The 16,607-nt window shown below is 38.2% G+C and overlaps 2 protein-coding genes across 2 annotated transcripts; both read right to left on the reverse strand.

Moving 5' to 3' along the window:
• Positions 1–1,652, reverse strand: LOC114562150 (uncharacterized). The gene is made up of 4 exons (XM_028588449.1): positions 1,571–1,652; positions 566–868; positions 253–486; positions 1–113 (listed from the first exon to the last, which is right to left on the reverse strand). The coding sequence occupies exons 1-4, from the start codon at positions 1,623–1,625 to the stop codon at positions 1–3; spliced, it is 705 nt and encodes a 234-aa protein (XP_028444250.1). The 5' UTR covers positions 1,626–1,652.
• A 2,195-nt stretch (positions 1,653–3,847) lies between these two features.
• LOC114564706 (sialoadhesin) lies at positions 3,848–8,388 on the reverse strand. The gene is made up of 5 exons (XM_028592224.1): positions 8,372–8,388; positions 6,047–6,349; positions 4,747–5,125; positions 4,584–4,641; positions 3,848–4,196 (listed from the first exon to the last, which is right to left on the reverse strand). The coding sequence occupies exons 2-5, from the start codon at positions 6,261–6,263 to the stop codon at positions 4,023–4,025; spliced, it is 828 nt and encodes a 275-aa protein (XP_028448025.1). The 5' UTR covers positions 6,264–6,349; positions 8,372–8,388; the 3' UTR covers positions 3,848–4,022.
• Positions 8,389–16,607: the final 8,219 nt, after the last annotated feature.

A 16,607-nucleotide genomic window follows, 5' to 3' on the forward strand; every position in this document is an offset into this window, starting at 1 on the left:
TTAACCTCTGGGATATAAGATGGACCACTGCTCATCCACTGATGTGTTCTGATGAGAACACATTTTCTCTCTGGCGTAGTTCACACTGAAGGTGCAGGGAAACGTGACAGAATCTGGACAAACAAAAATTAGATTCAGTATTTTTATTCGTAATGTCATTAGTTCCACAATAATATATATATTTTTTTGAAAGATTAACGTGTTAACCACAGGTTGCGTAACATGATTGTGGAGCTAAATGCTGTCCCTCACCCACTGAGACTTGAGGGGCTCTGAGATCCTCGTAGCCTTTGATAGCACAGGAGTATGTGACTGCTTCCTCACTGCTGACCAGCTGTTGGTACCAGGGAGACCAGTCCTGATAGAGGAACTCTCTGTTCTTGTACCAGATGTAGACTGCAGGGTTTTCAGTCAGAGGACAGCTGGTGCTACACATCAGTGTCACCGTCTGTCCCTCTGTGGAAGGAATCACCTTTACCTGCAGGTCTGAGGTTGTGGAGAATAAAATAAGAATTTGGATACTAGCCTTAGTCTTAAAGTATTAAATAACTGGCAGCCACTGTACCTGAAACCTGGAGCTCAGTTTTTTTGGTCCAGCAGAGTTCTGGGTCGTCAGTAGTCTCTCTGCAGCAGTAATCATTTGCATCGCTCTCTCTCAGATCTTTGATTGTTAGAGTGAAGTTACTCTCTGCAGACATGTTGTACGTCACACGATTTTCATCTGTAGAGAGTTCCTTCTGAACAGGTTTAGATCTAACCCAGTGTACAGTGTACCACTTCATGGTTGTAGTGGGACGTTGAGCTGAGCAGGGCAGATCCACTGATGAACCTTTTAAAGCACAGATGCTGTTTGCTCGTCCATGAACTCCTTTAACAGAAGATTTTATTAGCAAACATCTGGACAAATTAATACTTCTTACAGCGTTCTTCTCTGTACTAATCGGTCAATGATACTAAAATGAAACTCAAAGAATCTAAAGAGCTCATAGCAGCAGAGTAGTGAAGATATTGATAGCTAACATTACATAATTTTTATTTTTTTGATCTATAATCTACCAGCAACATGGCTGTTGTAGTCATTCAGCTTCTAATCGGAAAGGATCGGAAATCATTTAATGACAATAACATTATTCTTGAAAGCATATAATGCACTTTCCCTGCAGAGTCCTTTTTTGATCTTTAGAGTTGGATGACTTTCTTCCGACGTGTACACGCTTTTCATCAAACTCAGTCAAAATATACTTTACATCATCTCCGTGTTTAGTGTACCATTTCATGCTTGAAGTGGGATATTTAGCTGAGCAGGGCAGATTTACAGATGACCCTTTTAAGGCAAAGATCCTTATTAGTCCCTGAACCCCCTTAACAGACGATTTTATTCAAACATCTGGACAGATGTTTACCTTTTTATGAAGGTCACAATCTTGAGAGGTAAATTGTAATATATGCTTTTCATAAATCGATTTTCATTCAGTTAAAATATTTGGTCTTTTTTTTTTTCTCTTAAAAATGTCTTGAATATTTTACAGTATATTATAATTTTACAAGAAGAGATAAACATAGTTCATACCTGAGATGTACAGGATGAAAAAGATAAACACACATCCAGCTTCTGTCAAAAACATGGCTGTTGTAGTCCTTCAGTTCCTAATCAGAAAGTTGATTGTACAGTATTTGTAAAATGGACTAACAGCTACATTCATAAAAAAATCATCCCAAAATTAATAAAAAAATTTAACCAAGTGGTTCAAATTAATGGCAGCTTGCTTACAGCCTAAAGGCTGCTCGTCAGAGTGACGGTGGTTGGTAGATGGCATGCAGCTCTGACATCACAACTTCACTTCCTTCCACTTAAACTGATTATTAGTAAAGGCAAACCACAGGTGAAGAAGCCATGTTCTCTAGTTTTTATACAATGCCATATTTTCATCAGAAAACCTTATTTTTTAACTATATAATATCATCTCATTACTCTCTTTTCTCATAGACATTATTCATTTTTTCAATTCTTACTTACTGTATTGGCTCTAAGTCTTTATGCAACATGCAAAAGTCAATTGCATTATCTATTCATCAGAAGGTTGTCAGACAGCTGCAGGATGTGAGGCCATCAGAAGGTAGTGTTATCTGGTTGGTTTGTGGTTTTAAAATTAACCGTGTCAAGGGAAAAGCTGCTGACTTAACATTGATGCTCTTTTAATTCACTACACAACATTTTCTTTCTGATCAACTTGATGTTCTGTGTGACTGCCCCCACTCTTTACATGGTGTACTGTTGTCTCTGTTTATCACAGGGAGGGTATGGGGGGTATCAAATTGTATTTGTCACTCGTTGTGGCTTCTCAACCACTTTATACATAAATTACTACTCAAGAAGAAAGTCAGAAATGTCTCCTTAACATCTCTCAAAGTGCACAACACTTCCTAACTGTATTGGGACGTCAGAAGGTGGGAAATGGAGCGCAGGCTGCTCTTCCTTAAGTACATCTGGATCTCTAACAAACATATAGACAGAAAAAAATAGCATGCGTCAATCTGCTTACATTTATTTTTAAAAATAAACATTTTTCAGGGACAATGCACAGCTCCTTAGTAGTACCAGAGCTAGCTATAAACTTATTTTCATCTGTAGTCCCTGGGCAGGAAACGGAGTGCATGTGACATGCAAAGGTTACCTTTCCACATAAGACTTAATCTTTCACATCACTGACAGAAATATGAACACTTGACCTCATGATCTCAGCAGTAGATTATTGCAGTCAGTGAATCAAACTCGCAGGCATTTGGTCACATTTTCATGCGACATGTAGCCGTGTTAACTGATCGGAGAGATGTGGAACTGTCTGGGGTTGGTTTGTTTTGGAAAAAAAGTTCAATGAAGACCAAACTTCTAACCATAGACTGTACAGTCTATGCTTCAAACGTAATATCTAGTATGTTTTAATACACTTTAGATAATGCAGGGTAGAACATGTTACAAAAACCTTTTTTACAGTTACAAATAAAATCAAAAGCAATACAACATACCAGAAAACAAAAACGCTTCAATGAGTTTACCTGACAAAGCCACGTTACATTTGGCAGTGCCATTACTCAATCTATTTACAACCTCAATTCAAGTTATCTGTACAATAGAGCAGGTGTGGTCAGTCTGTTCAATCAGCCCCTGAGAAGTAACTTAACCTGCCACTAACATTGCTTTAAAACTGTGATGATTCAGCACTGACAGTATCAATGAACACAATCTGCTGCTTTTCACCTTTACAACATGGAATTATTAGCTTCCTGTATATGAGTTTTAAATCCTTCTGTCCGTCAACAATCCACAACCGATCTAAAATCCAGTAGGTGTTATGGACCACAGGATGGTCCTTATACTTCTCTTCCAAAAACATTTCATTTAAAAGTTCACACAAAGTGAGAAATCCTGTCATAACGTGGTCTGAATACAGCTTTCTGGACACCAGCTGCTCTCCGTGGGTGATGCAGTGAAAAGTCCAAAACTGAAAAGTTGTTGCCATGTAGAAGCAGAGTATGTATTCTGGCACAACTTCCTACTACCAAGGTGTATGGAGAAGAGAAAAAAGTCTGAAGAGGTCAAAACTCTGGCAACTTGTTTTGTGATGAGATCAACTTAGCCTGAAACCATTCAAAAATATACCAAAGCTATTTATGTGTAAATACCTCATTAGCAGATATGTATGTAGATGTTTATGATTGGCTATATACATATTTTGTTTCATATTTTTTTATTTAAAGCAAGACTATGTAACTTTTATCCCTACAGGTTGTCTCAGTGGGATGGAAGTTGTAGTTCCAATGAGACCTATTTTTCAAAGTGATTAGCTTTTGCTCGGGAGGCTCAGTACTTTTAAGGAACTCCTGGTCCACATTAGCATGGAGTGAAGTGAAATGGAGGGTGGAAAAAAGCCTTGAAATGCTGGTTGTTGAAAATATTACCACTGATCAAGATGAGTAAGGCCACTAAGTAGATCCCAATCAGTTGTAATGGTAAGAGATGCTCACTCAATGCTGGTGTAATAAGCCCCATGCTCCTGTCGATTGGGCTGATTTGGTTCGATGGTGGAGTAAAGAGGTTCTGCCTGACTCTTAGAGAAGTAGACTCTGCTATAGTGAAGCTCTTCCTGCTCTGCTGGTCCAGCTAAGATGTTTTCATACACAGGATCAGGGTTTAGCTGATGAGGAGACAAGACAAACAATATTAGTTTGGTATTAGTATTTTATTGGTATCATGATATGCTTAACCTCTACAGGTTACTGTCTACAAAGGTACTCTACACAACACTGGATTGATTTACATTTTTTGAAAAGGGGGGGTGGGCGCTAAGCAATATTTAAATACAGAAATGCACAGTAGGTATTAGTTGTCAGTAGCGACCTTGTAGCCTTAGAAAGAATGATTCTGTCCAAAATATGTTTATTAATGAAATTGAGAACAACTAATTTTCATCATGTTGATGATGAATTCATTTTGGCTTCTTTGCAGTCAATACTTTTAAATCCTACGTCTGTGCTATCAAGACTTAAATGTTTTGTAAGAATTTAAAATGTCTGATCTTTACCTGCTCCGTGTTGTCCGTTGCTTCCTCTTTAGGAGATTGACCCGAAGCCCTCTGTTTTCTGGTGAAATGAATGAGCATGTGTATATTTATATACATGGACAAGGGATTTCAGATTAGCAATTGAATGTCATTGATCTGTGACGGAGAGCGCAGCGTTGCTCACCTAATCCAAAATAAAACAACCAGAAGTGTGATAGCCAGGAGAAGAGCACAGACTCCTGCTGCAGCTGCTGCAGCTGCTGATGCTTTGGCTGCTGCTTCTGCTGCTGTCCGAGTACTTTCAACTTTCAGAATTATTTTACCAGATCTAATGCTTTTTGTACTGTAATTGACAGCACAGGAGTAGGTTCCTGCATCCTCATTCCTGGTTTTTTTTTGGTAATATTGGTTCTTCTCTTTCTTCTTCTTTTGTTGGCCCAGACGTTGACTGTTAAAGTACCAGGTGTAGTTTGTGTTGTCAGGCAGAGGACAGCTGGTATTGCAGGTCAGTGTGACGCTCCGACCCTCTTTCACCACTGCAGAATCCACCCAAAGTTTCAGTTCTGAGAGATGATTGCATAATATGTCAGTAAATGCACTCAAACAAATAATACGTCCTTAATACCTTAACAACAAATAGCTAATTTGTCAGTGCCCTAAAAAACGCTGTTCCTGACCGTTCCAAAGTGAATCATATAAAAGTTTTCTATTCTGCCACGCTGTGGGGTAAATAAATGCAAATTTGAGGCAGTTAAATTTAGGCAAAGATGACCTTAAAGGTTAAAAGAATCTAATGCCGACTGTTAGCAGTCTGATGCTTCGTGCACCCAACCATCCAGAGAAAAAGACTTTTTGAAGTGAACATCTCGCTAATTCTGCTCTACCCTTGCTGTTTTCAGAGGAATGTTTTACTCACAAGGAATAAACAAAACAGATAACAGATAGACTGATTGGTCGTGCTTAATGGGATGACATCCAAAGGAAGAAGCATTTTTAGACCGTCCTTAAAGAAGCAGTCCTTTCAACATCATCTTCTGTTGGAAGATGATAAATATCCTTTTATTAAAAAAATGGGCCGTGTTAAATTTTTAACTGAATGAATTACATAAATGACATCTTGTGTTAAATATAAATAACACGTGATTTGTACAGAAAAACTGAATGTGTAGTATATGTAAGAAAAAAATGAGAATACACACACAAAGATATGACAGTGTTAACACAAAATAAATGACCAATTCTGAAATAGATTCCTATTTATTATTATATTATATTATATATTATTATGTTATATTATATATAACAGATAAAGTTCTGAGGTTGAGAGGGTTGTAAATGTTTGTAGAAACTTAACCTCTGGGATATGTGATGGAGCACGGCTCATCAATCACCTTTACCTGCAGGTCTGAGGTTGTGGAGAATAAAATAAGAATTTGGATACTAGCCTTAGTCCTAAAGTAATAAATAACTGGCAGCCACTGTACCTGAAACCTGGAGCTCAGTTTTGTTGTTCCAGCAGAGTTCTGTGTCGTCAGTAGTCTCTCTGCAGCAGTAATCATTTGCATCGCTCTCTCTCAGATCTTTGATTGTTAGAGTGAAGTTACTCTCTGCAGACATGTTGTACGTCACACGATTTTCATCTGCAGAGACCTCCGTCTGAACAAATGTAGATCCATTCCTGTGTACAGTGTACCACTTCATGGTTGTAGTGGGATGTTGAGCTGAGCAGGGCAGATCCACTGATGAACCTTTTAAAGCACAGATGCTGTTTGCTCGTCCATGAACTCCTTTAACAGAAGTTTTATGAGCAAACATCTGGAAAAATTAATACTTCTTACATCATTCTTCTCTGTACTAATCGGTCAATGATACTAAAATGAAACTCAAAGGATCATATTAATGTAATGTAATTCACCTAAAGAGCTCATAGCAGCAGAATAAGTGAAGATATTGATAGCTAATATTACATCATTTTTATTTTTTTGATCTATAATCTACCAACAACATGGCTGTTGTAGTCATTCAGCTTCTAATCGGAAAGGTGGTTGTATCATTTAATGACAATAACATTGGGCCTCATTCACCAACCGTTCTTACGAAGAAATGTGTTCTTAAACCCTTCTTACGCACTTTTTTACGAAGATTCTGGCATTCACTGTTTTCTTAACTTCGATTTGTTCTTAGCTAAGAACAAAATCTACGAACACTGAAAAGCACTCTTACGCACATTTGAGTGATGACAATTAGCTCCAAATGATTGCTTACTGCATTTTATTTAATTCTACAGTTGTTTACAATGATAGTATTGTAGGCTACTGTAATGTATTTCTGATCATCTGTTGATAAAAAATCATATTATTCAAAAAAGACACTAACACTGCAATTTACATCAGCAATTAAACTGATTAAATCCTGCGTTATTTGGTGATTGATCGCTATTTATAGGGCCAAAATGCAGTGGTAGAATGTAACAAAGTACAAATTCTTCGTAACTGTACTTAAGTACATTTTTCACGTAGGCCTATCTGTACTTTACTTAAGTAGACTCAATAGTGCATAGCCTACTTTTGACTTTTACTTTGTTACATTTTGCAGCAATTATCTATACTTTCTACTCCACTACATTTCTACAATGTTCCGTTACATTTTCTGATCAGTTTCCCCCCTGCCAAAATGTCTTCCTGACCGTCACACGTTTGTCTCACCAGTAAAGTTTGGTTGCCATAGATACTGTATATATGGGGCACCGCTGATCCAAGCCGGCTCCGGTGCTGCAGAGCCCGGCACAGCGCCGCTGACCCTCGGTAATACAGCCCCGGTAAAAGTGAAAATGAAAACGTTTGTTTTTATTATTCCCGTTTTTAAATCAAAGTTGCTACATCTATTTCTCTCCACAGCGTCATTTACTCCTCCGCCAGGCTGTGTAAGACGCGTTCATATCTTATTTATTTGGCTGGACCTCTTCACATCTCCCCATTTCACTTCACACACTCTATTTGCTGACTTGCATGGTTAAAGAAAATAAAATACATCCATGAATAAAACCAACCGCATTCCGGTTCTAACAACATATTTCCGTTTCATGGTTAGGATAGGAACTTTTCTTAAAAGCCAGGCCTTGTTTGTGGATGTGGACACCTTCTACTTTTACTAAAGTAAATATGTCTCTGGTTATTTGTACTTTTATTTAAGTACTGAGATTCAGTACTTCCTCCACCGCGGCTCCGACAAGCTCCGACAACCTGTCTCCCAGGAGGTGCACAGGAAGTGTCCTCATATGGGAATTTGCGGGGCGTTTTCTTATGCTAATTAGGAACAACTGGCACACGCTTTCAGTTACGAAGACGTGGGATTCATCAATCTTACGAACACAGGTGCGAACAAATCTGCTGTTTAAGAACACGTCATGAATCCGACGTAGACTTTTCTTAGAAACCTTCTTAAGAACATATTTAAGAAAAACTTAGGAAGATATTGGTGAATTAGGCCCATTATTCTTGAAAGCATCAAAAGTCCTTTTTTGATCTTTAGAGTTGGATGACTTTTTCAGACGTGTACACGCTTTTCATCAAACTCAGTCAAAATATACTTTACATCATCTCCGTGTTTAGTGTACCATTTCATGCTTGAAGTGGGCAGATTTACAGATGACCCTTTTAAGGCAAAGATCCTTATTAGTCCCTGAACCCCCTTAACAGACGATTTTATTCAAACATCTGGACAGATGTTTACCTGAGAGGTAAATTTGTTACTCTGAATATTTTACAGTATATTATAATTTTACAAGAAGAGATAAACATAGTTCATACCTGAGATGTACAGGATGAAAATGATAAACGCACATCCAGCTTCTGCCAAAAACATGGCTGTTGTAGTCCTTCAGTTCTTAATCAGAAAGTTGATTGTACAGTATTTGTAAACTACTTTTGGACTAACAGCTACATTCATAAAAAAATCATCCCAAAATAAATAAAAAATGTAACCAAGTGGTTCAAATTAATGGCAGCTTGCTTACAGCCTAAAGGCTGCTGGTCAGAGTGAGGGTGGTTGGTAGATGGCATGCAGCTCTGACATCACAACTTCACTTCCTTCCACTTAAACTGATTATTAGTAAAGGCAAACCACAGGTGAAGAAGCCATGTTCTCTAGTTTTTATACAATGCCATATTTTCATCAGAAAACCTTATTTTTTAACTATATAATATCATCTCATTACTCTCTTTTCTCATAGATATTTTTTCAATTCTTACTTACTGTATTGGCTCTAAGTCTTTATGCAACATGCAAAAGTAAATTGCATTATCTATTCATCAGAAGGTTGTCAGAGAGCTGCAGGATGTGAGGCTATCAGAAGGTAGTGTTATCTGGTTGGTTTGTGGTTTTAATATTAACCGTCTCAAGGGGAAAGCTGCAGACTTAACATTGATGCTCTTTTAATTCACTACACAACATTTCCATAAGCAGCTATCTATTTGGCATACATTGTTTACAGTTTCACCGATCTATAGGTCTGCTCATTTGATCAGGACTGCTGAATACAAGCACAAAAGATTTCCTACATCATTTAAAGTAGGCCGTATGTCATTATAAAGCCTTTCTATACCTGATTGGATAAACAAATCACTTATCGGCATATCATTTGTTTTCTTGAAAACATAAAGGTTATTCTAATATATGTACTGAAGCTATTTCCTGTTTATGTCTAGAGGTTTTATCTCTACTACACAGCCTAATATTTAAGGTTTCGGTGTTTGGGGAGGCAGCGAGTTACATAACAAAACCCTTGCTGGTTGATCATTATGTAGGCTACCTGACTGAACTCAGTTGGTTGTTTTAGGACTTGAATTTGGCATGAGATTTAAACCCAGCAGGGACAAACCAAGTCTAAAGCTGTATCCAAAATCACTTCCCATTTCCTATAAAGTGCACCGCATTTACAGCCCACCATTGTATTTGAATGTACAAATTCTGATTGTAAAATGCATGCATAATGTAGTTGCTCTCAAAAATCCCTACAATGGAAGGAAAAAGGTTGGGTCAATTGCATGAACACTGTTTTCTTTAACAATCCCACAATGTAATGCATCACATTTTATAGATTCAAAGTATCCCAAATCTTAAATTCCTGCTTCACTACAGAGTGTAAAAAACAGTCAGGTAGGGGATAAAGGACGTGTGCTCTCTTACAAACAACTAGCATAACTAAAGCAGAGAATCGTCAAGCACAAGAGTCTTTAACAAATTAAAATAACACACATACAATCCATAAAGACCACTATTAAATATTACAGTGGTACTTTTGTAATGCTTAAAAAAGGTTGTTTTTAATTACCCCTTTAAACATAATTCAGAGACTTTTTAATGTACAATATTAGTAGATTTTAATACTTTTCTTAAGGATGTGCAGACACCCTGCCCAACTGTAGCAAGTCACTGATAAGAGAGGACACCATTTTGTGTCACATCTTGTGAGGGGAAAAAATACGTAACCTGAGCCAACCAAGTAATACTGCGTCATACTGGAGCTAATGGCTGAATTTAATGGCAAATAATAATAGTTAGCAAGTTTTAGATAACTTAAAACTTTGATAGTTATCAGCAAGTTACTTGAGTGAAATTTTCTTTCTGATCAACTTAATGATGTTCTGTGTGACTGCCCCCACTCTTTACATTGTGTACTGTTGTCTCTGTTTATCACAGGGAGGGTATGAAAAGATGCTGTCACATCTAAATGGAGTCTATTTCTTTGTAAATTATACATAAATTACTACTCAAGATGAAAGTCAGAAATGTCTCCTTAACATCTCTCAAAGTGCACAACACTTTCTAACTGTATTGGGACGTCAGAAGGTGGGAAATGGAGCGCAGGCTGCTCTTCCTTAAGTACATCTGGATCTCTAACAAACATATAGACAGAAAAAAATAGCATGCGTCCATCTGCTTACATTTATTTTTAATAATTAAAATTTTGCAGGGACAGTGCGCAGCTTCTTAGTAGTACCAGAGCTAGCTATAAACTTATTTTCATCTGTAGTCCCTGGGCAGGAAACAGAGTGCATGTAGCATGCAAAGGCTACGTTTTTTCATAAGACTTAATCTTTCACATCACTTATAGAAATATGAACACTTGACCTCATGATCTCAGCAGTAGATTATTGCAGTCAGTGAATCAAACTCGCAGGCATTTGGTCACATTTTTGCAAAACACCCTTGTGGGTTGTGTGCACGGGAATATTTTCCACTGTTTGCTGATGTGTGATTAGGTTTAAGAGAAATGTGTGTTAAGACCAGAGATCGCTCATGTGGAGCTCAGTTGATCTCCCTGCTGTGTTTATGTAATGGAGGAAATTATATAGATAATGTGAGTTATACTTTCAGCAGGGGCAATGGGCTTTTGTTAGTCTTTGAGTGTGTTAAAGTCTTGTTGAACGCGGTATACTTCTACTCGTTTTTTATGAGCAAGGTGACAAAGAGTCTGAATAATTTGTAATGGTAACAGATGTTCACTCAGGGGTCCTGTTTCGTCTAAAGTTGACAACAGCGTAGTGCACATGCTCCTGTTCTCGGGGCTGATGATGCTGCACGGTGGAGTAGAGAGGATCCGTCTGGCTCTTAGAGAAGTGGACTCTGCTGTAGTGAAGACCAGCCTGCTCTGGGGGTGGAGCTGAGATGTTGTCATACACGGGACCAGAGTTTATCTGATGAGGAGACAAGAAAAATGACGTTACTTTACTGCACTTAAATGTTTTTGCTCCTCCTATGCATGTTTTTCTAATGCTGTTTTTTGATTTTTTTTTTAAATTGCATTCCAAACTTTACCTGCTCCAAGTTGTCTGATGTTTCAGTTCTAGGATTTTGCCTGGAAGTCCTCTTTCTTCAGATTAGTGAAATAGATGAATATATAAATAAATAAATGATTTCAGATGGGAGATTAAATGCCATTTCTCTGAAACAAAGCACAGTGTGGCTCACCTGATCCACCAGAAGATAGTGAAGGGTATAATAACCAGGAGAGCAGCACAGACTACTGCTGCTGCTGCTGCTGGGGTCCATTTTCCCATTTTACACTGGACAGTTAGTCTTTTCACAGGAGCTGATGTTGTGGGGGGTTTTGACGGCACAAGAGTATTTTCCTGCATGCTGTCTGCTGACTGGGTCCAGAACCAGGTGTTTGTTTTGCTTCTCTGTCGGGGTCAAAGGTCGACTGTTCAAGTACCAAATGTAGTTTGTGTTGTCAGTCAGAGGACAGCTGGTACTGCAGCTCAGGGTGACTCTCTGGCCCTCTGTCACCACTGCAGAGGGAGTAAACTTCACTCTCAGACCTAAAAGATGTACATTGGTCACTAATAGTGAAAAATACCTCATAACAAATCCTCATACCTAAATGATGAAATACTGTAGTTTTTAGGATCTACCAAAAACACCCATGCAGTCCTAAAATGCCTAAAGTATTTTAGGACTAGAGCTCAATACAAAAATTACTCCAAAGTACACAGACAGCAAGTCCCTATAGCTTGCACATTCAACAAGAGCCATAGCCCTGAAATATTTGAATATTCAGCAGTTTTGAGTGAGGCTGAACTACATGCATTATTTCTAATGTTCAGACATGAATGACTAAAGTCTGTTGAGTGCTGGTTTTTAATTCCCAGAATGTGGTGGTTCTTTTTGTTGACATGAAACTCCACTCGGCCTGCAGCCTCAATCAGCTTTTCAGCATGCCCAACACTACTTCTCTTTAATTTATACCATCATTTAGACTTTGGCTGCTGGTAGTTGGGATGAGAGTATTCAGTGGAAATGTTCACTGAAGAGCCTTCCAGAGCACAGATTCTCCTGCTGACATAATTCACACTCCAGCACTTCCTATCCTCAGCACCTGAAATATAGATGAGTCAGGACATGTCATAGGCGGCAAGTGTCTGTTTAAATAAATGGCCATGGAAGAAAAAAAGATAAAACATAGGATTGACATTTTACCTTGAATAGTGTTATTAATTTACAGTTTTTCTTGAGTTAACAGAAAACTATTAATTTACAAAAATGTATTTATTAAGGATTTGGAGACAAAATGTTCCCAGTCTTAAGTTAAACCAGACCAGAAGTTGGTTCATACTCACAGACTTCAGCAGAGTGCAGATCCTCGAGGCCTTTTACAGCACAGGAGAAGCTTTCATCAGAGGAGCAGGTAACTAAAAGCTCTTGGCTCTCCCTGTATCTGTATAAGGATCCACCCTGGTACCACATAAAGGCAGTTTTTGAGTCAGTCAGAGGACAGTTGGTGTTACAGGTCAGTCTGATGTAGTTTACTTCAGCTGCAGTCCTTTGGATATTTACTTCTGTTGGCAGAAAATAAATTAGTTCAAATATGATTATTTATTAATTTTACTATTTATTGTATTATTATTGTATAGATTACTTATTAAACTGTTAAATAAACTCTCAAATGTGGCAAGTCTAGGAAGACAAATTGTGCTGAGCATGTACTTCTGTTGGGAGAAAATAAATTAGTTTAAATATGATTATTTATTAATTTTACTATTCATTGTATTAGTATTGTTTTGATTACTTATTAAACTGTTAAATAAACTCTCAAATGTGGCAAGTCTAGGACGACAGACTGTGCTGAGCATGTACTTCTGTTTGTAGATGATGAATATGTTTTTCATCAGTTACTGTAACATATTTAAATGTAGAACTTGGTGAATTAATTAATGCATTAAATGTGTACTCTCAAAACCTGGTCAGTACAAAAGCAGTCATACAATGGTCATACAAAGTACTACTCACTACTACTCACTAACAATAGATTGTTTTCAAAAAATTAAAGATATGACACTGAACAATTGAAATAAATGATCATAATTACTCATCTCTTCTGTGAAAGTAACTTAACCTGTGGGATATGTGACGGAGCACGGCTCATCCTCTGATGTCTGCTGATAAGAACACAGTCTCCCTTCAGCATAGGTCACACTGAAGCAGGTCGCTGTTACCGAATCTGGACAAAAAGCATTATACATTATTCTGAAATATTTTCTTGGAATAAACAGGTTTTGTAACATGACAAGGTGCTAAATGCTGTCCCTCACCCACTGAGACTTGAGGGGCTCTGAGATCCTCGTAGCCTTTGATAGCACAGGAGTATGTGACTGCTTCCTCACTGCTGACCAGCTGTTGGTACCAGGGAGACCAGTCCTGATAGAGGAACTTTCTGTTCTTGTACCAGATGTAGACTGCAGGGTTTTCAGTCAGAGGACAGCTGGTGCTACACATCAGTGTCACTGTCTGTCCCTCTGTGGCAGGAAGCACCTTTACCTGCAGGTCTGAGATCACAATTTGTGAAATGTTAATGTATATTCTGATGTCAGACTTAAAATGGTAAAATACTGACAGCCACTGTACCTGCAACATGGAGTTTAATGCTTCTGGACCAGCAGCGTAGTGGGTCGTCTGCATTCTCTCTGCAGCAGTAATTGTTTGCATCACTCTCTATTAAATAGTTGATAGTTAGAGTTGGGTGACTTTCTTCAGACATGTACGTTAAATGATTTCCGTCCACAGAGAGTTCACTCTGAATAAACTTGTAGCCATCCCAGTCTACAGTGAACCATTTGTTTCTTGTAGTGGCATGTTCAGCTGAGCACGGCAGATCCACTGATGAAGTTTTTAAGGCACAGATGCTGTTTGCTTGTCCCTGAACCCCTTTAACAGAAGCAAACATCTGGACAGATTTATACTGTACATTTTTATTTTATGCTTGTCCATAAAAATCATTGAATAATAATAATGGTATTCTATAAATTAAGGCCATTTGAAAAGATCATTCCAGCAGATGAAGCAATAATCGTTAGAGCTCACATGTAATATCTTTTGTTTTTTTAATCCTTTGGCAGTTAGTCATTTAAGTTTTCATCCATCAATAGTTTTCTACAATATCACTCCTTTACTTCACTAGAGCTGTGATATTTAAATTTTTTTTGTTCTTACAGGTGTAATATTTATAGTTTTGTATCTTTGTAGAAGAAAGCAAGGATTATTCATACCTGACATGCACACCATAAAACTGATAAACGCACATCCAGCTTCTGTCAAAAACATGGCTGCTCCAGTCCTTCAGCTTGTAATCAGAAAGATGATTGTTTCTCAATTGATAAAGGCAAGTTCATCCTCAAAAATAATAAAGAAAGATATAAGCCATCGGTAGAACCCAACAGCAGTTCACTTTTAAAGAGTAAAGGCTGGAGAGGACAGAATGGACTGTGAGAAGCTGTTTGAGTGGTTAACAAAACATGCAGTATTAGAACTAACCACAAACTTCCTTTCTCTTATCACTTCCTCACATCCCTTAACCCTTTTTTTTAAAAACAGCCAAATTTAGCCCTCATCGAAACTTCTCCAGCGTTAAAATAGTCAAGCAAAGCCAGACCTATCTACACAGCGCTGTGTCAGTGCTGCAGTATGGTCTGGCTACTCCGGCTTATCATTCTGGGATTGTTTTTTTTGACTTTCCTTAAACCAATTACAATCGTCTTGGGCGGCACTAAGACCCGGATGCAGCAATGGTGACCTTGCAAAATAAATAGCGGACATGGGGACCTCACGCGCCAAATGTCAGGCTTAAGCCCAGCAATGTACATCTGGTGAGCCAGATACCGGCACAATAGAGTGAAAAACTTTCTCTCTTCAGTACATCCAGTGCTTAAAGAGACAGAACAGGCATACCGAAAAAAAAGTACAAGTATGAATCAGCTCACATGAAGCATGCGGTAGGAGCACCTGGCTCCTCATTTTGCTCTAATGCAGTTAATCCTCTAGAGGGGGCTATCATCCCATCCCAGGATCTTAGCAGGAGAATGTGCTGTCAATATGACAAAAGTACTATGCTGCTGAGGCATTTGGTCACCTGCATGCAGTTGTATGTATTCAGTATTGTTTTTTCACTTTTAGCCAGTGTGATTCTGTTCATGGAAAACATCTGGGAAATCTTTCATCTGGAGCCCAGTTAATCCCCCATGGCTCTCAATTAAACAAATGGAGAAAATCCAACAGATAATGTAGAAAATGCTTGATTCCCACGGCAGGTGCAGTGTGTGTGTGAGTTTAATAGTTAAAAGACGACCGCTGCCCAGACCTGATTAGTGTCCAGCCATAACATAGTGAAGAAAGAGCAAGCCTATGCTAGCGAGATAAGGCACGTGCGTGCGTGCATGTGTGCGTGCGTGTTTGTGGTGTCTGTCCAGTAAAAGAGAGACTATGTGAAGACGAAGTGCTTTGATAAATGACGTTGAGCCATTTTATATAATATCCAATATAAGTCTATATTGGATAGTATTGTGTAAAAGATCATAATCTGTAAAAGAAAGACCAGCATATTAATCACTGTTTTATACTGCCATCATGTCCATTAAATTAACACAAAGAAGAGGTAGTGGCTGAGAATTACAAATAAAAAGGTTAGGAAACCATGAAGCAAAGGGAAATGGATCACATTTCTTAATGCAGCTTAGCAGCTGAAAAGCTAAACTGTCAGAAATGACCAGCGAGCCACTTTGAGCCTGCTTCTGTTTTGACATGACTCAAGTGTTTTAGCTGTGGTTAGTCCAGTTAAACCCATGAGCCCGCTTGACAAATTCTGACAGACAGACAGCAAGGGTTGACTGATTGTTCTCATGCTGTTCTGTATGAAAAACCCAGACTGTGTTTGAACCTGAGACCAAGTTCATGCTTTGCATGCATCACTCTCCAAATATATGTCACACTTTATTTATTACTCACTATTAAGTTACGATAATGTGAGAGGTTGACACTTAATATAGTTCTTTAATGCTCAGGCTAGTAGTGTTTTGCAAAGGAACATTGCTGGTCTCTGGGGAATGAAATATATTCAATTTATTCACTGCATTAACTTTGCATTCCTGACTGGCGAGAAGTTAGCCTTATGCAGCAAATCGTAGGGAAGGAAGAATCTTTTTTTTTTTTGCCTTATTTTAAGATCACAAATAATTATTATTACCATGAGGTGCTCATGTTATGCCTGTTCCA

Source organism: Perca flavescens, chromosome 2 (assembly GCF_004354835.1).
Source record: "Perca flavescens isolate YP-PL-M2 chromosome 2, PFLA_1.0, whole genome shotgun sequence".
Taxonomy (NCBI): domain Eukaryota; kingdom Metazoa; phylum Chordata; class Actinopteri; order Perciformes; family Percidae; genus Perca; species Perca flavescens.